Genomic DNA, 24,650 nt, shown 5'->3' with positions numbered 1-24,650 from the left:
GTTGAGTTTATAAATTCTATAATAAACGCGAGAAATTGGAAACATAATATCTTAGCCAGATTTCATTAAAGATTGCAACTTATGGAAGTACCTGTAGCAACTGAACAACATTTGGTGACTTGTTGAACATTTCTTGAAGTTGATGGAGTATGATGTTGTGGCAGTTACTGCAGCCAGAATTTGGCCCTACTGTTCCTAATGAAATGTGGAATCGCTGGTGAGTGGGATTCCACTGGATTGTTATCTGAAATATTAAAAAAAAATATTTTTGAAAGAAACAAACCACTGTTCCAAATGCATCATCTTTTAAATTTTGAAGTTTAATACTTTTGTTTACTTGTAACCTGGAAACTACATTACAGTTTTAGGATGCTTAGGAGCTGCAAAGATACATTCAGTTATTCATTTGCATTATTAAGACAAAGACAGACAATAAAAGGAAATGAACTGTACTTTGCTTACCGAGCTGCCTTTAGGGGCTCCATAGCATATGACAAGTTTACGGTAATTATAGACGCGTATTTCCGAGAAATGATTAAGATGGGACGGCATTTCTGGAAGGTGAAAGATTATTATATTACTTTCCATCTTACTGTTGTCTCATAAGAGATACAAGATTTCAAATCATGATTTATACCTGGCAAGGAACGTGCAAAATCTAGAACACAGTCATAGAGCTTAGCTATGCTATTCAAATCATTCAGGAATGCCTCGACCACTTTGCGACCTCCAACAGGCTCTGATAATAAACTTTCATAAGTCAGATAGACATGACGTGTTGAACCTGGAGAAAAAGTGGAAACAACAGACAAAATACATTTGAATTCATTTTACGATGAACTAACAAATTTTCATGTCAGCCATGAAAAGTGCTTTATTAAAGCTAACTTAGAAGCTCAACACATAACAGGGAACTCCCTCTCCAATGGCAATGCGGGTTCACTTACTACAAATGGACAGCCGCAGTTTGAAGATGCAGCTCACCACCACCTTTTCAAGAGAAACTAGGAATAGACAATACATGTTGGTTAAGCCAGCGATGCCCACATATTATGAATGAATACTAAGAAAATGGAACGTTGGCCTTTATTTCAATGGAAAGGAGCATAAAAGTAGTGAAGCTTTTCTAAAACTACATAAAGCATAGTTAGACTCAATGGGCTGAAAGATCTATTTCTGCACCTACATCTTATGGTCTCATTTGATATACTGCACTTTATAATTGAACATATTTGAACTGCAGTTTCTCAAAAAGGTACAATGATTGTAGATCCTGAAGACTGAAGATATTGGTTACAAACCTTTTCATACTTTGATTGCTACAACAGATGCTCATATTCATTGTCTGCATATAAAATTTAATTCCATACCAAAACATAAAGATGAGACATATATAATGTCATTTATGGTGCTTTGAAAAATTAATTTTAACTTTTAATAAATATTATACACTTCTTGCAAACAAAAGTACATATATTGGAACACATTCTAGTCATGTAACACTGCTTTGGGACTAAAAATATTTTATATGCTTTCATGAAATGTATTGGAATTCAAAATAAATTTGTTTTCCAATTGGTCTATTTGTATTTGCGGCACCTAAAGCATCCTGGATTAATATTTTACATTTTGAACTCTTGACATAAATTGATGCTGGAATTTAAAGTTTGGGATCTTAATATAGGGATCTGGCCTTTGACTTTTAGGATGTAACTTTTTGTTTTAAAAAGTTAGGATAAAAATTCTTGCCCCCTTCACTTTTTTGATTCTTTATATCCAGGTCATAAGAGAATAAGTATTAAAAAGATCAAGCAGAACCTTTTTCTCTAATAAATCTTCAACAAATGTATCACAGAATACTTATACACTAATATGACTTAAAAGTTCTTTGCTAAGTTTATTCCCTCCACTCATTTGTTTACAGGATGAGTGTATTGCTGGCTTGGCCTATATTTATTGTCCACTCCTAACTGTCTGCTTGATTGACAACAAATCCACAAACATGCACTCCACCACCAGTGACACACAGTAGTAATGCGTATCATCTTCAAGATGCATTTCGAAAATTCATAGACTCCTGAGGCAGCACCTTCCAAACCCACAACTACAGTCCAACTCAAAGTACAGTTGCAGCAAATACGAGAGCACCACCACCACCTGCAAGTTATCCTTCACCCTATTTTTTAAACTTGAAAATCTATTGTCATTCCTCCAATGTTGCATGGTCATAATCCTGGAACTCCCTTCTTATTGGTGTTGCTGGTTTACTTACATCAAATGGTCTTTAGCAGTTTAAGACAACAGTTGACAACCTTCTCATGGACAATAAATGCTGGCCTAGCAGGCAAAAGCCCACATCCCATGAATTAATAAACAGTGAATCAGTTGCTATTGCAGTCCATGTGCCTTAACACTTTAAGAAGCAAACTACTTAGTTTCCATGTTGTGGAATAGGGTAATCTGAAATCCTCAATGAATGTACATTATTTTGAATTTTGTTCTTCATGCAGCTGCTGAGCATTCCTAAGAAAGACAACGTAAAATTGAAGAGTTTTGAAAGCTATGCAGATGTATCAATATGGATGTTTAAAACTATCTAACCTTGCTCTTTGGCAGAAGTACTATTCAGAGGGCAATTGGCAAATACCAGTTCTGCGACCCAGGTCCGATTATTTCTTCCCTGCAATCGGAAAGTGCAATCCAGCAAAGATCGATCTAAGGCCTTCTGTGTCTCCTCACTGACACTTGTAGAGAGAGGAATCCTATGGAAAAAGAAAAACCATTTATTTAAAAATGAAGTTCCAAAAGGTTGGGTAGGATATGGGCCAAGTGTAGGCAGGTGAGACGAGTTGAGGAACAAGGTTAGCGTAGTCTGTTTCCATGCTGTATGGCTCGATGACCTGGATATGAAGAATCAAAAAAGTGAAGGGGCAAGGATTTTTATCCCAACTTCTTTTTATTAAAAACATTGCATCCTAAAAGTCAAAGGCTAGACTTCCATTTTAAGACCTCAAAGTGTAAAATCCAACATCAACTTAAGTACTTCTAAGCTACTCTTATGAGAAAAGAGGTAGCAAAACAATACTATTAATTGTCTTTCATCACCAAGGAGTAGAGAGATGCTGTTAGTCAAGTTGATCTCATAATAGTTACCATCTAATAATATCTTAGGACCAGTCCAGCCCAACAAGTCCATAACACTTAATGTGATACAGGAGCCTTCTCCTCCAATAATTTTTCCAATCCCAACAACACTTCTTCCTTTTCCTTTCTTCTCGTGTTTATCTAGCTTCTTTTGAGGAAACCATAGAGCTCATTCAGAAACTCGGTCCATTTGGGATTTCTATAAAGTTTTCTCAACTATAACTTAGATAAACAGTTAAGATCTGACTCAACTTAAAAATTGCAAAAGAAACTACAAGCCAGTTTAGATATCTTGTTAACTCCAACAGCCAGGCAGTTTCAATCAACTGAAAGTGGTTACTTGAATAAGTAAATATTACATACTGCAGTCAGAAACTGACTTATCAGTTCTAAATCACAAACTCTATAAAATAGTGTGTTTGCTAAAGCATATAGCTGAAAAAACAATGTAATATCAGGAAAAAAGTGCTTTGAGATCCTAGTAATAAGTCAGGTATTTAATACCATGAGTAAAAGGAGATGTTTTTATTCTTTCGCTTTATCTTCAGCATTGCTGAAACCATCCACATAGAATTCCATTTACTACCCAATGATGACCTATTCAACGCACCTATTGCCTGCCTTCAATCCCAGTCACCCATATGCAGCAACATTCTTCATGAAGACCCACCAGCAAATCATGAAGGAATGAAAAACTTTGACTAGCAAGTTCCTTTGACAAACTGTAGCTATCAAATGGCAGGCTTTGAACCACTTTGTGTCTTAAATCAGAGGGCAGAGGTTTAAGGTGAGGACTAGGTGGATATGTGGAGATAAAAGGAAATTTTATTTTCCCCGCCAGAGGATAGTACATATATGGAATGGGCTGTCTGAGACGGTAGTGAAGCAAGGTACTTTTACAACATCTAAGAAGCATCTGATGGAGTACTTCAAATGCCAGGGCATGGTAGGCGATGGACCAAGTGCAGTCACAACACTGTTCAGTAGAACTTCAGAATTGGATAATTATAAGGGGTAGGAGGGGATGACCAAGAGTCAAACAGATGGGGATCCAGCATGTGATTTTGGAGGTACATTAGCCCTCGACTTTGATCAATAGGAAAAAAGATACTTCATAACAACAAATAATCTGGGGAGGAGAAGCAAATTGACCAAAATACTATGGTGCTGAAGCCATTCAGGGTAGGAGGAATGGAAAAGAATATATGGTACTAATGGTAGGGAATGGTGTAGTCAGGGGGATAGATTCTGTTTGATGCGGCAATGAGTTACAAATGCTGTCTGCCTATTTCTAGGATGGAGAACATCTCCTCGTGGCTGGAGAAGAACTTGGAGAAAATGGAGGAGAATAATTGTTCTGGCCTATATAGAAGCAATAACATAATTCAGGCCAGGAATAATGTTCTGCTGAGACACCAAGATACAAACTGAACTGCAGAACCTCGAATGTAATGATCTCTGGATTGTTATCCAATATAATCTCAAACAGATTAGCAAATTTGTGTACACAAGAAGATATTTTGACACTCAAAACACTGTCACCAGTATTTAGGAGGTGATCCATGGGAATGGGACACTGCTTGCACCAGCCTGGGATCAATATCATGGGTAATGGTATAAATTGGACAATGGACAGGACTTGAAAGTAAACAAACTGAGTTGGAGAGGTGCTTAGCTGAAATGAGATTTAGAAATCTAAAGTTGAAGCAATAGTACAGTGTAACAATTTTGACAAAGACAAGCACTGACATGAGTGGACAGAATTCAATAATAACAGTACATCAGCAAATGGGCCCCATGCAAATAACGATCAAAAAAGTAAAATGAAACATTTTTTGCCTGAATCCATGAAGCATTCAGTACAAGATTGATGGACTCATAACACTAGTAATGATAAATAGTTTAGATCTAATCATCATTGCACAGATGTGATCAAGGTTGGGAGCTAAATTTTCCAGGGTTTTGATAAGACAAGACAGAATTGCAAGGAAGAGTAGAACCCTGATAGTAAAGGATGATATATAGACAGCATTTAGAAAGGGTCTTGGCTAAGATCTGGCAACAGATTCTGTATGGATGGAAATTAGGAATAACAAGGATCAGAAAATATTGATGGGACTAGTTTATATCCCTGTGACAGTAGTTATATCATTTGACAGAGCATAAGAAAGAAAGAAATGGAGCCTATAACAAACACAATCTAATAGTCATTGGGAACTTTAATCTTCCTATAGGTTGGACCAAATTGGCAAAGGCAATCTGAAAGAGGAGTTTTCAGAAAGTTTTGGCAACATTTCATGAAAGAACACATGATGTAACCAATGAAGAATATGGAAATTTTGAATCCACCATTGTGTCAGGAGGCATGTTTAATTAGTGACCTTATCGTAGATATTCCACTGAGAGAAAGGTGATTATGCAACTAAATTATATACTACATTTTGAAGTGATGCATTTCAGTTCTAAAAAAGAACTCTGAAGTCAATTACACAGATTGGGGATCTGAGGAATGGTCAGTGGACCTGAAACGTAAACTCTGATTTCCCTTCACAGACCACAGTGTACCTGCACAGTTACTGCCTTTGCTGTTTGAATTCATGTATCGCTTGACGTCAGAATGCGTCTGGGAAAATTAACAAACAGCGAAATTCACAACTGATCTTGGAGGAACTGTTTGGGTGAAGTTCACAGCACAGAAACAGATAAGTGAATTGTTTTCAGAAAATCTGCAATCGTGAGTAGAGTGGGTTCTTTCTTGATTATATGTCTCTTGATTAAACTTAAAATTTAAGCCATAACTATTAATTTAACCTGGGGCAGCGTTTTGTAGAGGTAGAAGACAGTGTTATTTTCTGTGTCTGTAGATTGTGAAGGAACAAAAATGGCCTTTAGTAGATTGATATGCGCTTCTTGTCAGATGTGGAAGATTAAAGAGAGTTTAAGGGTTACTTCAGATTTTATTTGCAATAAATGCTGTTAGTTGTGAATCCTATCACATCAAATGGGTCAGTTGGAGAGACAGTTAAAGGCAATGAGGAATTTGCAACAGCAACAGTATGTGATGGATGGCAGTTATGTGGGGGGGGGGGGGGAGAAAGAGGGGGAGTCACAAATACAGTCACATAGATGGGTTAACTCCAGGAAAGATAAGAGAGATAGGAAGTTAGTGCAGGAGTCTTCTGTGGCTATCAATTGTGTTAGGGGATTCTCTAGTCCAAGGTACAGACAGATGTTTCTGTGGCCAGCAGTGAGAAATCAGAATGGTGTGTTGCTTCCCTAGTGCCAGGATCAAGAATGTCTCAGAGGGTGCAGAATGTTCTCAAGGGGGAGAGGAGCCAGCAAGAGGCCATTGTCCACATTGGCACCAACAACATAGGAACGGAAAAGGTTGCGATTCTGAAGGGAGATTACAGAGAGTTAGGCAGAAATTTAAAAAGGAGGTCCTTGAGAGTAGTAATATCTGAGTTACTCCCAGTGCTACGAGCTAGTGAGGGCAGAAATACGAGGATAGAGCAGATGAATGCATGACTGAGGAGCTAGTGTATGGGAGAAGGATTCACATTTTTGGATCATTGGAATCTCTTTTGGGGTAAAAGTGACCTGTACAAGAAGGAGAGATTGCACCTAAATTGGAAGGGGACTAATATACTGGCAGGGAGATTTGCTTGAGCTTAGCGAGTTTTGAGAAGATTTGTAGCTCAGGTTGAGGTTTTGGATGTAGGTTTGCTCGCTGAGCTGAAAGGTTCATTTCCAGACGTTTAGTTACCTTACTAGGTAACATCTTCAGTGGACCTCATGCGAAGCAATGCTGAAAATTCCTGCTTTCTATTTATATGTTTGGGTTTCTTTGGGTTGGTGATGTCATTTCCTGCAGTGAAGTCACTTCCTGTTCCTTTTCTCAGGGGGTGGTAGATGGGATCTAACTTGATGTGTTTGTTGATAGAGTTCCAGTTGGAATGCCATGCTTCTAGGAATTCTCGTCCGTATCTTTGTTTGACTTGTCCTAGGATGGATGTATTGTCCCAGTCAAAGTGGTGTCCTTCCTCATGAGGATATTAGTGAGAGAGGGTAATGTCTTTTTGTGGCTAGTTGGTGTTCATGTTTCCTAGTGGCTAGTTTCCAGCCTGTTTATCCAATGTAGTTTTTGATACAGTCCTTACATGGTATTTTGTAAATGACATTAATTTTGCACATTGTCTGTATAGGGTTTTTCAAGTTCATTAACAGCTGTTTTAGTGTGTTGGTGGGTTTGTGGGCTACCATGATGCCAAAGGGCCTGGCAGTCATTTCCAAGACGTCTTTAACGTAGGGGAGAGTGGCTAGGGTTTCTGGATGAGTTTTGTCTGCTTGTTTGGGTTTGTTGCTGAGAAATCAGCGGACAGTGTTCATTGGGTACCCATTCTTTGTGAATATGGATGATTTTCCTCTGCTCTGCGTAGTTCCTTTGTGCTGCAGCATGTGCGGACTCATTGAAATAATGTTCTGATGTTGCTTCGTTTGTGGGTGTTGGGATGATTGCTTCCGTAGTTCAATGCTTGGTCTGCACGTGTTGTTTTTCTATAGACGCTGGTTTGAAGCTAGGGCTGCTCGGGAGGATTTAAACTAGTAAGGTGGGGGGTAGGACCCAGGGAGCTGATGAGCATAGAGATCAATCTGAGATGGGTACAGTTGAGAACAGAAGTGAATCAAACAGTCAGGGCAGGAAGGGACAAGGTAGGACTAATAAATTAAACTACACTTATTACAATGCAAGGGGCCTTACAGGGAAGGCAGAAGAACTCAGGGCATGGCTAGGAACATGGGACTGAGATATCATAGCAATTACAGAAACATGGCTCAGGGATGGGCAGGACTGGCAGCTTACTGTTCCAGGGTACAAATGCTACAAGTAGGATAGAAAGGGAGGCAAGAGAGGAGGGGAAGTGGCATTTTTGATAAGGGATAGCATTACAACTGTACTGAGGGAGGATATTCCCAGAAATACATCCAGGGAAGTTATTTGGGTAGAACTGAGAAATAAGAAAGGGTTGATCACCTTATTGGGACTGTATTATAGTCAGAGGGAAATTGAGAAACAAATTTGTAAGGAGATCTCAGCTACCTGTAAGAATAATAGGGTGGTTATGGTAGGGGATTTTAACTTAACCAAAATAGACTGGGACTTCCACAGTATTAAGGGTTTAGATGGAGAGTAATTTGTTAAGTGTGTACAAGAAAAGTTTCTGATTCAGTATGTGAATGTACCTACTGGAGAAGGTGCAAAACCTGACCTACTCTTGGGAACTAAGGCAGGGTAGTTAACTGAGATGTCAGTGGGGGGAGCACTTTGGGGCCAGCGACCATAATTCTGCTGCAACTATCCCTGTTGTTGCATGTGGTGTGGTTTGCTTCCATTGGGATGCCCTGCAGTTCCCATGCTCCACTGGCTACATTTTCTAATGGCAAGGCCAGCTGCAGTGCCTATTTGAGTCCAGTTGGGCTTCAGCTAGTAGTGGTTAGATCATTAATCCCACATTCCAAACAGTGTCTCATTCAAAATTATATGTCTCGTAATCTCATCAAAAATCTTGATTATAAATTGCCCCAGTTCTTCAACAGCCAAATAAAACTCATAGCATCCCAGGATTGGTGGTGGTTTCGGGTCATAATATTCCTTAACCAGCTCAGTCAACTCTTGGAAGGTTTTAATGTCTAGCTCTGGTAAAGTTAAGCCCCTTTTAAACAAAAATGCTGCAGGTCCACGAGCAGTCAGAAGGATTACTTTTTGTCCACCCCAGTATCATTTGCCTGGAGAAGTATTGAATTCTTTTCACGTACTGGACCTAGTCTTTGACAGCAAGGTCAAATGAGTCATGCTTCCCAAATAGGGACATGATGCCAGAAATGCTTACCCCCAACTCCAAGATGATGGTTACAAGCGATTGTTCTTCAGGCACATCCTGTTTTCTCCAATTACCACTAAAATAACTGTACAGAGGCTGGTTCCCATCACCAAATCATCTTTTATTTTCTAGTGCACAGTACACTGGTTATGGCCAGCCATCTCAGATTCCGCCCTCCTGCTTATATTGCTTAGCCAAGGCTTTCCTGATTGCAGTTGTTAACCTGGCCCAATCAAGAACCCTGTGGTCAACATGGTCCATTTGGTTCCAATCTCTATAATTAAGCTGAAATGGTGTACATTCTTTATTGTCTACATCAATAAATATATCCTAAAAGAAAATAAATTCTAAAATAACAGAACACAAGTTAAATTTAAACTTCGTAAATGCAGAACATGTTAAAATGATATTACCTGAAGTTTCAATTTTCCAGCTTCCATCTAGTGGCAGAAAATGGTCATTGCAGACAAAACAATTTATGTCAAACAATATCTATCACTAAAGGGAGCTCAGGGCCTCAGACAAGTTCAGAATGGGAGGCATACAAGTTGACATGAAACAATTGAGAGGTTAAGAATAGAGAGTGGGGATGGTGAAGAGAGGCTGAGGGTAGAAAAAGGAACAAAGTAAAGTTGGGGGATTGAATGCAGGAGTGGAAACATAGGGAAAAAAATTCCAGATAAGGCAGGCCACCAAACAAGAAGTGGCAAATTATGTTAAATTGAAACTCAACTTGAAATATACAGTTGCATTTTAATGGCATAGAAGTAAAAGAATATTGATAAATTTAACTTCAAAAAGGGATTTACAGTATACTCCATTTGTCAGAACTTTGCCCACTTAACCTATCCTTTTGTATCCACTTTATGTCTCTTCAAATCTTCTTCTGTACCTAATTTTGTCAGCAATAAATTTTGCAACCATACTTTTGGTTTCCTCATCCAAGTTATTTACATAAATTGTAAACACTTGAAGCCCCAGCAGTGATTGCCATGGTATACCACACGTTACATTTTCCAACCAGAATATGACCTATGTATGCCCATCATTTCCTGTTAACTGTCCAGTCTAATATCCATACTGCTATGTTACACCATTACCTTTTATTTCCACAATAACGTTAGATTTACCATTTTACCAAATGCCATTTGGAAATCTGAGCACAGTACATCCACAAGCTTGGTTTTATCCAGAGAACATGTTACTTCAAAGGAACTCCAATAAACTGGTTAAATATTCCTTCCACATGGAATTGATTGTTGACTAATTACCATGAACTTCACCAAATGGTCTACATCTGTTCCTACCTCTTTATGTTCCTTCCTCTAAATGCATCCATACAGGTCAGTTTAACCACATTCACACTCTAACTACACTCCAGATAAAGATGTTCCTCCTGAATTTATGACTGACCATCCTATATATATGGTCGTAGTTCTGGCCTTCTTAACACATTCAATGTCTTAATATCTACCTAGGCAAACATCTCAAATATCTTCAAAACCAATCTGATCATTTTTCTTGACAAAAGGTACCCACAATCTGTTCAATTTCTCCTTAAAGTTGTAAACATTACAATTATCCTAGTCAATCTTTTTAGTACATTATCAAATATGTCCACATCCTATTGATAATATTGGGATCAGAACTGTTTGAAGCATTCAAAGCATGGTCAAGTTAACATGTTCGCGGAGCGCAAGATAATTTCTCCACTTTTCAATTTATCACTTCGGAAATTAACCTTAGCTTGTTTGCCTTTTTATCCCAAAGCTTCATTAAACTGTGCTGCTTCTTTTAATCATAGAATCCCAATACAGAGATAGACCGTTAAGCCCATTGAATCTATACTGACCATCCAAAGAGAATCCTACCCTATCCACACAACCCCACATTTATTATGGTGGACCCAACTAGCCTACATAGCTTTGGACTGTGGGAGAAAACTTATGCAGACACATATGGAGAACGTGCAAACTCTACATAGTTACTCAAGGCTAGAATCAAACCTAGGTCCCTGGCGCTGTGAGGCAATGATGCTAACCACTGAGCCACCAAGCCGCTCTTATGATTTGTGTGTAGTTGTTCTAAGCTGTGCTCTCCCACCACATTTAGACACATTGGGCTAGATTTTGATACCAAGAGTGGCGACGCCTTGAATTTGTTGGTGCACACTGAGACCTGAGAAAGTGCGGATGTCCACACGTGCTACAATTACCCATGGAAGTCTGTATTTCTTAAGGCTAACTTGTGCTGCTCTGAACCCTCTGCAAATGTCTTTTATATCGATTCTAATGTCAGGGACTTGGATAGACAAGCACCACTTATCTTGATGTTTACCCTAGAGCTGTTACACTGGTTGATCTCTGGTGTAATTTGGTGATTGATAGTTCAAACATCTCATTACTACTTCCCCTTCTACCAACGCTGAATCATGCCCAGACCAGGTTACTCCACAAAATACTGGAGACCTTTAGAAACTTAGTTGGATACAACAATTAATGTTGTAAAAAAGTGGATGTGTGCTCTTCACTGCTCTTCTTGGCCAACCTCCTGGAATTCTGCACCGAGACATCACTGTAACAATTGGGACTTTTTTCTTTTAAGTAAACATGTAAAGATTTCCACAGTCAGTAGTAATATGCACAGCTTTGCTGCTGACAGGAAAATCCAAGAACCAAACAGCTTCGCTTCTGAGAAATATGTGGAAATTTTGATATACCCACATAATAATACGGTATCTATTACACAACAAAATATACGAGTAGCAGAATAGACTGCATGACAAGGAGAACAGAATTGTATGGCCCATGAATGTACTTGATAGGCATGTTGCTACAAATTGTAACATTTAAACAAAAATCTCTCTTAGATTTCGCCTCTTTCTTAGATTTATCATGAGAACAAACTCCCTGAAGTAAAGTTTAACACGTACCAATGCATAAAAGCTAGAAGCTTGGTACAGAGTCAAGCAAATGAGAAATTAGTAATCCTGTATATTAAAAGCCGAAACTCAAATTTGGTTGCATAAGACTGAGTTTTGAGTAAGAATACAGTTAACGCCATTGCTTAAAGTTTACACCATGTGTGACTCAGAGCGAAGAAACTTTCAGAGTTTACCATTACATAAAAAATTTCTTAACAATTTAAATCAACTTACTTCATCCGTATTTAACGTGTTAATTGTTTTGCCAGGTGGTGAAGAGCATTAGAAAGTCTCATTATGCTGTTCAATAATCAAGGAAACATCTCCCTTATGAACATAATATTAAGTAATAAAGCAGCCTTATTTAATCAAATATTGGAAGAAGGTTAGGAGTTACCTTAGTATGCGTATGGCATGATTGCAGCCATCTCCTTCCACTTGAACTCCTTGGTGAGGAATCTCCATAGCAGAAAGCTTTAAAAGAAGACAGCCACTTAAACCACAAGGTTTTTGAAATATCTGTACCAGAAACTGAAAAACATTTTTCTAGGTCTTAAATAAACAAAGGAACCTTTCATTATTCAACATTAGATATTGAAATGTACTTGGGCACAGTAAAACCTCAATTGGCCTCTGTGGAGTTTCAAGCTATACACTGTGGGAAGAACATTTGGACTTTAGGAGTATGCAGCACAGAATTAGTGAGGTATTACCATGGGTGTAATTGAAACATTTGCTCTTTTCTCCCCTTTAATAATTGTACTTTTTTTTCGAAAATGAGGTTGTAGGATGCAGACTGTAGATTCAGGCCCTTTTGAAGGTGGCAGTTGCTTTGTGGTAATGTCACTGAACTAGCAATTCAGAATGCTAGCTAATGCTCGGGGATTATGGATTCAAACTGCAACGTGGCAGCTGGTGGTGTTTATATTCAACAAGTAATGGAGAATCATGAAATCATTGTAAATTGTCATGAAAACACCTACCTGATTCATGAATGTCTTTTAGGGAAGGAAATCTGTCATCCTTACTGGTCTGACCTACTTGTGACCTATTGCGGTGTGGTTGAGTCTGAACTGCCCTCTGAAATGATCCAGCAAGCCACTCTATTCATGTATTACATTCAAGTAACAAATACTGTCTTGCCAGGACATGCACACCATAAAACAACTAAGACTTTGCCCAGTCATGAAAGATAGAGAACAAGAATACACAAATATATAATTCAAAGTGTTTCAGAACATTAAGCATAAGAGTTGTGAACAAGGAGAAGTTATTTCTTGGGTTCCTATCTACAAAAGAAATGGTGTCAATATTCACAATTAGATTTGACAGGTGGATGAAAGAAATGGGCTGAAAAGATCAGATTAGATTCCCTCAAGTGTGGAAACAGGCCCCTCAGCCCAACAAGTCCACACCGACCCTCCGAAGAGTAACCGACCTAGACCCATTTCCCTCTGACTAATGCACCTAACACTATGGGCAATTTAGCATGGCCAATTCACCTGACCTGCATATCTTTAGACTGTAAGAGGAAACTGGAGCACCCTGAGGAACCCCACGCAGACGGGGGGAGAACATGCAAACTCTACACAGACAGTTGCCAGAGGCTGGAATCGAACCCAGTCCCTGCCGCTATGAGGCAGCAGTGCTAACCACTGAGCCACCGTGTCGCCCATATGGGAACAAAATGGATAAATGTGATTATTAATGCCCATTATTAAGAATGATACTGTGGTGTACTTGGAAGTCTGAGTCATACAGGATGGAAATTACCCTTTGGTCCAAACAATCCATGCTGAACATAATCCCAAATCAAACTAGTCCCACCTGCCTGTTCCGAGACTATATCCCTCCAAACCTTTCCTATTCATGTTCTTATCCAAATGTGTTTTAAACATTGCAATTGTGCCCACATCCACCACATCCTCAGGACATTCATTGCACTATCGAACCACCCTGCGTGTAAAAGTTGTCCCTCATGTCTTTTTAAAAATCTCTCTCCTCTCACCTTAAAAATAAGCCCCAGAATTTGAAGAAGATGTTTTGACTTGGCAGAGAAAGTAGGAGCCATGAACAGAGCCTCAAAGTCACGGAACAACACTTTAGAAATGAGATGAGGAGGAATTTCTTCAATGGGTGCTGACTGTGGAATTTATTACCACAAAAGGCTGAATGTATTTAAGACAGAAACAGATCACCTCTTGATTAGTAAAGTGGTCAGAAGTTACAGGAAGAAGGCAGGGGTTGAGAAATTAATCGGCTACAATCAAATAGCAGAGCAGATTTGATGAGCCAAATAGCCAAATTCTGCTACAATACTTTATGTTTTTATGATCAGAATTAGTTGCTCAGGTGGAGGATAAATATGGACATGGAGAGGGTGCACCAAAAAGGGCTGTTTCACTTTGAAACGTCTACTTCTGCACATTAAAACACTAATATGGAAGACAAAGAAGAACTCTGCTAACAGATTTAGATCATCTTAACCATTCTATATTTATTGTTGACTCAAAATATCACCATCTGCTTGGGTATAGCTCCACAGACATTCGCTGATACTTCTGGCAAGTTGATATTCTCGATATTTGAGCCAGGACATTAAGTATTAACAAGCGACTTGGATCTAACAATGTCACAGGTAAGCTAAATCTACACTTCAACTGATACTGAACCAGGTGCATTTTCCAGCAAGTGAAATCACAAATCTGTAGAAGATGCTCCTCAGACAAAGAACACAAGCAAATTGTAGAAATCATCTATTACTCCCAACACAGACAATCTAGCTCTGCACAAAAGAGAGAACTGAACCTGGACTTCTTGACCTTTATGGTTGATAAGTGTGGCACTGGAAAAGCACATCAGATCAGGCAGCATCCGAGAGCAGATCAGTCAACATTTTGGACAAATGCCCAAAATGTCGACTCACCTGCTTCTCGGATGCTGCTTGACCTGCTGTGCTTTTCCAGCACCACACTTTTTGACTCTGATCTCCAGCATCTGCAGTCCTCACCTTCTCTCTTTTTGACCTTTATTAACTCAGCCAAAATAAATGTTTCTACATACTGCTGAAAGAGATATGATGTTAAAGCTTTGCACCCTATACTCATCAGGACAGTGTTGCACGAATTTCAAACAAAATAATAATTTATACTGCATGAGAAACTAGGTCTTGATTGACTGAGAAGTGGATTGTGATTGTTCAAGACACTGCCATTGAAATACACCATGAATCAGTTACTTCAAAACATTTAAACTCAAAAAAGAAAAGAGGGCAAGTGGATTCTGATTCAAGATGTACCATGGTGAGTGCATCATGCTCCAGCACTCAAGAAGCTTGATACTATCTAGGACAATGCATTCTGTTGGATTAGCACCGCATCACCTTGAATCTTCACCACTGATAGATAGTGGCAGCTAAGTACACATCTAAAAGATGCCTTGCATCAAAGCTCCTTGAACATCACCTTCAAAGGTCGTGAGCTCTACGACTTCAAATACAAGGGTCACAGATGCGTGAGAACACCATCACTTGCAGGTTGCCCTCCAATACATGCATCGTCATTACTTGGAACTATTATGTCATTCTTTCACTGTCACTGAATTAAAATCCAGCAACTCCCTTCCTTTACAGCACGGTGAATGTCATTACAAGCAAAGGACTACCGATTTTCAAAGGGCAGCTCACCACCATCTTTTCCCAAACAATTAAGCATGAGTGATAAGGGCTCAATGATGCCTTGTTGGAATCAGTTTGTCATAAAAGCCTGTTTTTGCATCAACCAGTTGCCAAGAAACACTCAGCCAAGCTTGGATATCATCTAACATTTACCTCAGTGCTTTTTGAGGAACCTTCAGTAAATTGTTCCCTAGATCTCAGATCTGTATGAATGGCAGATTTCCTTATCTGAATGACATTAGTGAACAGATAGATTTTTACATCATTGGTAGTTTCATGGTCATCATTACCAAGATGGGTTTTGAATTCCAGGTTTATCAGATGAATTAAGATTCCCATTTTCCCCACAGAATTAGCCAGAGCCTTTGGATTAGTAGGAAGGCATGGTGGCAACACAGTACCAAGAAATTCCTCCCTTGGGAGACTGTGTCGACTTTGCATATTCTTCCCTGTGTCTCCACAGGTTTCCTCCGGGTCCTCTGGTTTTCTCTCGCAGTCCAAGGTTAGGTGAATTGGCCATGCTAAATTGTCCCATAGTGTCCAGGAATGTGCAGGTTAGGTGGATTAGCCACGGGAAATGCAGGGTTACAGGGATGGGGTGGGTGCTCTTTGGAGGGTTGGTGTGGATTCAGTGGGAATGGCCTGTTTCCACACTGTAGGGATTCTATCCAAAAACGTTATTATGCCACTGTCTCCTCTCTGCTACAAGACCAATGAATTGTAGATCTGACTCACTTCTTTTAAATTCATTCATTGGATGAGGGCATTGCTGGCGAAGCCAGCATTTGTTGCCCCATCCCCAACAGTTAAGAGTCAACCACATTGTTGTGGTTCTAGAATCACCTGTAGGCCAGACCAGGTAAGGATAGCAGTTTCCTTTCCTAAAGGCCATTATTGAACCAGATGAATGTTTGACAATCGACAATAGATTCATGGTCATCACTCTTCTTTCAAAATTTTTTTAAAAATTCAAATTCCACGATTTGCCATGGGGGGATTCAAACCCAGGTCCCAGAACGTGACTTGACTCCCTGGATTAACAGTTCAGCGATAACATCACTAGGTCATCCTCCTTCAATGAAGCCTAAATAATCAAAAGTGATTGGGTGAAGTTTTGACACTAAAAATTTCCAAAGTTTCTTACCTCACAACGAAGTCCAATAAATGGCATATTTGAGTCACACATAGCTACCAAGTGTGCTAGGACCTTATTAAAGGCACACATTTCTCCTGTCCTCTTGGGTTTCTTAGGTTCTGTAGGTCCTTGATCAGCAGACAACTATAAATTAAACACATTTGCCAATTACCATAGGATTTTAAAGAAAAGCTTAACAGACCAACCTCTGTACTGAAGGCAAAATTTGCAAAGCACTCGCTTGCATAATCACTCTTCTTGAGAATTTGGTTTGGAATCAACAGTGAAGTTCAAAATTCTAATATATCATGTTTCATGCTGCAATGCAAGAAAACTATTAAGCCTTTTGCAGGTAACAGTGATCATCAGAAAAATTCTCATTTCATTGACTGAAGTACTTTGGATCACATGCTGAATTATATTTTCACAATGTGAAAATGTTCTCTGCAATTCTTCATTGGTTTTCAGCAAGAACTCTGGTTTCCTCCAGCAATCCAAAGTTAGATGGATTGGACGTGCTAAAGTGCCCCATAGTGCCCAGGGGTGTGAAGGCTCGCTGGATAAGCCATGTTAGATGTGGGGTTACATAGATAGGGTGGGGGCTTGGGTCTGGGTGGCATGACCTTCAAAGGTTTGGTGCAGACACAAGGTACCAAATGGTCTCGATCTGCACTGTGGAGATGCTAAGATTAACTAGTTCCTCTCTATCCACTCTGGTTGAAACTTTATCAAGAAACTCTACAAATTAGTCAGTTACAATTTCCCTTTCACAAAGCTATGCTGACTCTTTTGATTAGGTTATGACTTTCCAGAGTTTGTGCTGTTACTTCCTTAATAATAGATTCTAATATTTTTCCAACAATAGATGTTCGGCCAATGGGTTTATTGTTATCCACTTTTTGCCTCCCTTTTGAATAGAGATGTCACATCGGCAGTTTGTCAATCCTCTGACACTCCAAGGTGCCAGTGATTTTTGGAAAATTAGACTTTTAGATCTGTGAAGATGAATTCTAAACAAATCATGGTCAGAAACTCCTTTTTAGCACTGGTCCAAAACAGCATTTCCAAGAAGTCATGTAACTTAAGCTTAGTGACTGGACAAACTACCCAGTGAGATAATGGCTGAAGTCACCACTTAGTTAAGATCTAAGATAAAGAGAAAGACAGATGGAAAGACTAGAAGCCTGAAGAGCTAGAGTTCTTCAGAAAATCTCCATAATAGATGTACTCTTTAGAAGATTAAAAGTCAAAATTTTCTTAGACCTTTTTCTTTTCTTCGAGGTCAATGAAAAAAAAGTCAGTGAGTTAGTCTGCATAACTCAAGTAGACGGAATCATATCCAATGAGTATGCCAAAATTTGCTAAAAATGCTTAAAAATGCGTGAAAAACTTGACTTTGTCAATTGAGTAAGAAATTAAATACAGTGTAGATAAGAGGGATAATTTTCTGCAGTTGAGCGTCAGTAAAGAATTTTGCTGGGATAAAGAATTAAAAATTTTTTTTTTCCCTTTGATGTAATAATTGTGTAATACATTTCTTTAGTTTAGAGGACATTGGCAATCCGTTCTATGAATTTGCTCATTGACTGACCATCACGGTAGCCAAAATGCCAAACAATACTTGCCAAACCAGGTTTTACACTGGGAATCCAACTGTCCAGTATTGCCATCAGCTGGGACATACAATGGTCTTACATTTTTCTGCTTGATCCCCACTTCCTAGCATGGGATTTTCTAGTTATGATGATCCATTAGCTTGGTTCAATTCACAGATCGCAGGATTGTTATGGTGCAGGCAGCAGCCATTCAGTCCATCATGCCTGAACCAGTCCTTCAAAAATGCATGACAACCTTGGCCAATCTCCTGCTTTACCTCAGCCTTGTATGCTATTTCTATCCAAATAATCACCTGATACCCTTGAGTGGCTCAACTGAACCTTCCTCCATCACACTTCCAGACACTGCATTCCATAACTCAACTACTCACAAATTGAAAAAAAGACTTGTCTTATCACACCCTTGCTTCTTTTGACCGTCACTTTGAATATATGCTCTCTCATTTTTGATTTTTACAATTAGGAACAGCTTCTGCACAAATATCAAGCTCACTAATGATTTTGAAAGTGCCTATCAAATCTCCTCTCAGCCGCCTTCTCTACAAGAACAATCACAGCTTCTTCAATCTATTCTCAGAATTAAGTTACTCATTCCATTGTAAATCACTTCTGTGCTTCGTTCAATTGACTAAACTTTTCTATCATGCGGTACCCACCGTGTACACAAATACTCCATACTCCAGTTGAGGTATAGTAAGTGTCTTATCACGAGTTCAACATCATTGTTGCTTTTGTATTTTATGATCCATTAATAAAACCAAAGACATGGTATCTCTTCTTCACTGCTCTCTCCACTTGTCCTATCAACTTCAATGATCTGTGCACAAATAGACCCTCTGCTTCTGCACCCTCTTTAGAATTGTAATCTCTATTTTACTTTGGGAGGAAGAACAGTGAAAGACAAAGTACAACACCTGACAGTTCTCTGCAATGAACCTCATCTGACACCTATCCTTCAATTCAATATCTTGTCAACATCTTTTTGGAATTGTATCCTGTCCTCATCAGTTCACAATTCTTCCAAGTTTCACGTTATCTGCAAACTTTGAAAATGTTCCTGCACACCAAAATCTAGATCATTAAGATACAGCAGGAAAAGCATGGGTTGCAAATACCAACTGCTGAGAACTCCATTACAAACATTCCTCTAGCTTGAAAATATGCATTGACCAGTACTCTATTTTTTCATCAGTCTGGATCCACATTTCTACAGTCTCTTTTATGCCATGACCAATAAATTTCTTCATAGATTTGATTGGTCAGACTCTGACATCTGAGATTTTTCTGGATTCAGTAAACAATTCCCAAATTCCAGAATTTATACACATTAACACTTCAATGCTTTTTTGAGGGAATGCAGGCAAAAATGTTTGAATGATACTTCAAACCTGTTCAAATGGACAGTGATCCCCCATGGCATCTTCCAAAGCAGAGCATGGTGTTATGGTGTTCTGCTGTTCTGTCTAAAGTTCTTAGTCAAAACTTTCAAAGAAGTTTAACAGTTAGTGATCCTTTTGCTGTATATTTTAACTTGTTTTGCACGAAGTGGCTGCTACATTTATCAAAAGACTAATAATAATAGCACTTAAATAATAAAATCTGCTTTCAGAATATCCTGAGGCCCCATTGTCAATCAGCTTCTTTCCTTATATCACTCCACCCAAGCATGAATTGCTATTAACTTCACACCAAAAACTATGCAAATATTAAGAGTCAAATTATACAGTCCTTACACTTCAAAATTTCTGTCAAACTATTCCACATGAAATCAGAAACCCACTTGTCCGAAATATGTTTTGTATTCCATAATCACTGCACTGCATTTGCATCTTGTATCAGAATCCTATACCAATCCAAAATTTGTATTTTAAGTATTAATCTTTCGTTAAGACACAAAAATTAAGCAAGCAAGCAATTGGTTTCATCTAATTATATAGATGAAATCAATGCATGCATTAAATGTTTTGGAGTATTCCTGGTATCTAATAATAATTTCCTAATTTATTAACCATCAAACCTTTATGTTAATGCAAGATCCAAACCTTGTGCTTGCCTCCAGCCTTGGCCTGCTTCCCAGGTCTTGCATCCAGTAATAGTTCCTCAATTCCTGGTTTAAACTGTTGCAAAAGAACTGCAGTTGGAGGACAATCATCTGGATCGGTCAGTCCGTGGCTTACGGAGAGGAAATGATATTTGTACTCTAGCTCTGTAGGAAAGCCTGGTCTGTCTAACATTTCTACAATCTGAATGCATAAAGCAAAAAATGTAAAGATATACAATGAGGATTACAAAAGAAAATTACATTACTATTACCAACATAACATGTAATTTGTTTAAGGAGATAACTATGGAAACAAGCACTCAAAACACGGAAAGCAAACTACCAGGAGAGGAAAGAAAACTTCAACTCTTCTTGTAATTGACAACTTGAAAGTGTACAAGGAGCAATAGTAAAGGGTGGGAATTATGCTCCCTTTTATCTGGGATTAGTGTGTAACTGGGATGATTTGGAAATGGGGAGTGAAGGAAACAGAAATATACCAAAATGGCCCTGTTTTTGGTTACTTATATAAATGATGTGGATGTGGACACAGGAGATATGGTTAGTGAAATTGCAGATGACAAAATTGGTGGTGATGTGGTAGCGAAAAAAATCACCTCAGAGTGCAACGGGACCTTAATCAGATGGGCCGGTTGGTCAAGGAGTGGCAGATGGTGTTTAATTTAGATAAATGTGAGGTGCTACATTTTGGAAAAGCAAACTGAGGGTGTGTCTTAGATACTTAATGGTAAGGTTCTGGGGAACGTTGCTAAACAAAGAGACCTTAGAGTGCAGGTTCATAGTTCATTGAAAGTAGAGTTGCAGGATAACGAAGATGATGTTTGGTACGCTTGCCTTTATTGACCAGTGCATTAAGTATGGAGTGGGGAGGTCATTTGCAACTGTACAGGACATTGGTTAGGCCACTTTTGGAATACCATGTGCAATGCTGGTCTCCCTGCTATAAAGAAGGATGTTGTGAAACTTGAAAGGGTTTAGAAAAGATTTACAAGCATGTTACCAGGGTTGGAGGGGTTGAGCTATAGGGAGAGGCTGAATTGGCTGGGATTATTTTCCCTGGATGGTCAGATGATGAGGGGTGACCTTAAAATGAGGGGCATAGATAGGGTGAATAGCCAACATTTTTTCCCTAGGATGCGGGAGTCCAAAATTAGGGGGCATTGGCTTAAGGCGAGAGGGGCAAGATTTAAAAGTGACCTAAAGGGCAATCATTTCATGCAGAGGGTGTTGTGTGTATGGAATGAGCTGCCAGAGGAAGTGGTAGAGGCTGGTACAATTGCAACATTTAAAAGGCATGTGGATAGTTATATGAATAAGAAGGGTTTAGAGGGATATGGGCCAAGTGCTGGCAAATGGGACTGGATTATTTTGGGATATATGGTCAGCATGGATGAGTTCGACTGAGGGTCAGTTTCCATGCATGCAATTGTGGAGATAGAAGCCACGTTAACAGCTGTGACTCTGAAGTAGGAAAAGTTGAAAAGTAACCCAGGAAAGGGCAGACCATTTTACACTAAAAAAGTAATCTATATAAATAAATAACGGATGACTGTAACCAATTCTCTTGAAGCTAAATATTGCAAGTCCATAAATAATTTCTTGAATAATACTTAGCTGTAACCAAAGAAAGCTTTATCAATGAAAGGCACTTACAATGTAGTATTGAGGAAGGCGCGTCAACTTGATGAATAGCTTGTGTTTTGAGAGGTTTCCAACTGGATGAGAGGAAAAGTTTGAAAGATGTAACGTCTCACTGCAGACTGTGGGAAGATGCTTCATGGATTGCCGGCATCTTTGTTGTCCAAGCCAAAACCTGCAGGGACATTTTGTCTTAAAATGAAGGATACATTTGAACATATATTGCCCAGATTTGACAGGACCAAAGTGAAAGAGTAGTTTTCACATTTAAAGTTAGTTCTTATTAACTTCCTTTTATTACATCAGCATACTTAATACTTACTTTAGCTGTTGAATCCAAGGAATAATTCGCTTCATCTCATCATTGACAGACTTTTCAATATCATCTAAAGTAGCTTGATCTAATCAAGACAAGTAGAATATGACATTAAAAGTGCAATAATACAATGTATTCACACAATACTGAATAATGTAAAGGAAACTTTGCGTAGAAAATTAAGATATTTTGGTATAATGGTCAACATACCTTAGAATTAATGGACTTACTGATTTAATTCCTCTTTTATTGATGTGAATTTAGTTATCGGTGTGTTCACAGAAAGAAAATGTGCGCGCACTGGTTAAGTCACATCGAATATCTTGCAAGAAAGATGTTACTTCATGTCTTATTTTACAGTTGCCAAGATAGGATGGCATCAACGCCATTGAGTAAATTATAGTAGAACCTTGATTATCCGAATGAGACAGGTGGGGAGTATTTTGTTCAGATAATTGATCTTTCGGTAACCGGAAACAAAGTGGTAATTTATGAGTTATCCAGCAATGCAAGCCATAATCCCATTTAACTGATCACTGAATGCTGAGTAGCCTATTGCCATTTTTATGGGACCTTGAGATCTTGTTCGGATAATCAAGGTTCTGCTGTAAATAACAGACTATCTGAGATCTGGTAAGGGGTAACGAGGCAGGTTTAATAAATAAGCTCAGTAATCATAAGTAGTGATCATAGCAGGATGCATTTAATATTTAGTTTGAGTATGAGAAACTTGGATTGCAAACAACCGTGTTTGACTTAAATGAAGGGAACTGCACTAAAATGAGGATCGTTAAAGTGGGCTGGGCTGATGGATTAGCAGAAAATACAGTGACAGATATTTATGGAGGTAATTCTTGACTCTCAAGCATATATCTCACTAAGGAGAAAAGATACTGAAAGAGGCATATACAAACTATGGCTAACCAAGGAAGTTAAGGTGGGCACCAATTTGAAGGAAAAGCATATAACAAGGAATATAAAAACTGAATGTAGGTCTCAGAATCTGGGAGATAGTTTTGGGAGACAAGGAAATGGCAGGAGTTAAACAGTTATTTTGTATCAGTCTAAGTTGGAAGATATTTCAAATATTTCATCAATATGAAAGAACATGGGGAAGAAATTAAGTGTAATCAATGTCACAAGAGAAGGAGCATCAGACAAAATAATGGGGCTAAAGACAGATATGTCCCTTGGTTCTGACGGATTGCATCCTAGGATACTAAAAGAGGAGCTACAGAAATACTGGATGCATTAGTTGTTATTTTCCAAAATTATTGCATTCTGGAAAAGTACCAGAGTATTGGAAACCTACCAATGTGATACCTTGAATCAAGAAGAGTCAAAAAGTCGATAACTAGAGGCCCATTAGTTTAACATCTATTGTTAGAAAAGTATTTGAATCGATTATTTAGGAAATAATAATAAAACAGTGATAGTGTCCCTACCCACGGACTGATAGGTCCAGGTTCAAGTCCCACCTTCAACAGTGACGTGTAATAACATCTCTGAACAAGTTGATTTGAAAAACAGGTAGCAGCACGTTTGGAAAATTATAATCTAATCTAACAGAATCAGCTTCACGAAAGGGGAATTGTGTCTGACTGATTTATTAATTTTTTTGAGGCCGTCTCAACCAGAGTGGATAGAGGGGAACCAGTAGTTGAATTGCATTTGGACTGCCAGAAAACACTGGCAATGATCTTCATGAAAGGTAAAGTCATAAACTCAAAACCCATGATCTTGGAGGTGGTGCATTAGCATGGACAGAATTGGCTTACGGGCAGAAAACAGCATGTGGGTAAAAGCGGTACTTTTCAGGACGGTGATCTGTAACCAATGGGATTCGACAGGTATCAGCACTGGGACAGCAACTGTTTACAACATATATTCACGATCTGGAAGAAGAAAGCAAATGTAGAGTAGCCAAATTTGCAGAAAACACAAAAATAGGTGGAAAGGCAGTTTGCGAGAAGGATATAAACAGTTTAAAGAAAAATATCAATGGGTTAAGTAACTGGCAAATGGAGTATAACATGGGAACCGTAAGGTTGTTCATTTTGGAAGGGAAAACAAAAGAACAGAATATTATTAAATGGAGAAATACTGCAGAAAGCTGCAACACAGTGACTTCGAGGGCACATGCATGCAACACAAAAAGCTAGCACACAGGTGCAGGAGGTAATCAGTAAGGCAAATGGAATGTTGGCCATTATCTCAAGGGGATTGAAGGGTAAGAATAGCAAAGTCTCACTGCAACT

General features: G+C 38.8%; 1 protein-coding gene across 2 annotated transcripts in view; it reads right to left on the bottom strand.

Annotated features, from left to right (window-relative positions):
- The window catches only part of med14 (mediator complex subunit 14), a 115,487-nt gene that overhangs the window by 45,994 nt on the left and 44,843 nt on the right, over positions 1-24,650 (bottom strand). For both annotated transcript variants that reach the window (XM_087992835.1, XM_087992836.1), the window contains exons 12-20: positions 22,399-22,477; positions 22,092-22,251; positions 20,419-20,619; positions 16,770-16,904; positions 12,347-12,423; positions 2,602-2,762; positions 638-784; positions 463-554; positions 92-244 (exon numbers count right to left, since the gene is read on the bottom strand). In XM_087992835.1, coding sequence (XP_087848961.1) covers positions 92-244; positions 463-554; positions 638-784; positions 2,602-2,762; positions 12,347-12,423; positions 16,770-16,904; positions 20,419-20,619; positions 22,092-22,251; positions 22,399-22,477 — 1,205 coding nt within the window. The remainder of the gene's footprint in view (positions 1-91; positions 245-462; positions 555-637; positions 785-2,601; positions 2,763-12,346; positions 12,424-16,769; positions 16,905-20,418; positions 20,620-22,091; positions 22,252-22,398; positions 22,478-24,650) is intronic.

Source organism: Chiloscyllium plagiosum, unplaced genomic scaffold (genome assembly GCF_037043375.1).
Source record: "Chiloscyllium plagiosum isolate Xiang-an unplaced genomic scaffold, Cpla_swu_hap1 HiC_scaffold_12, whole genome shotgun sequence".
NCBI lineage: Eukaryota > Metazoa > Chordata > Chondrichthyes > Orectolobiformes > Hemiscylliidae > Chiloscyllium > Chiloscyllium plagiosum.
This window is presented reverse-complemented; position numbering and strand designations above follow the sequence as displayed.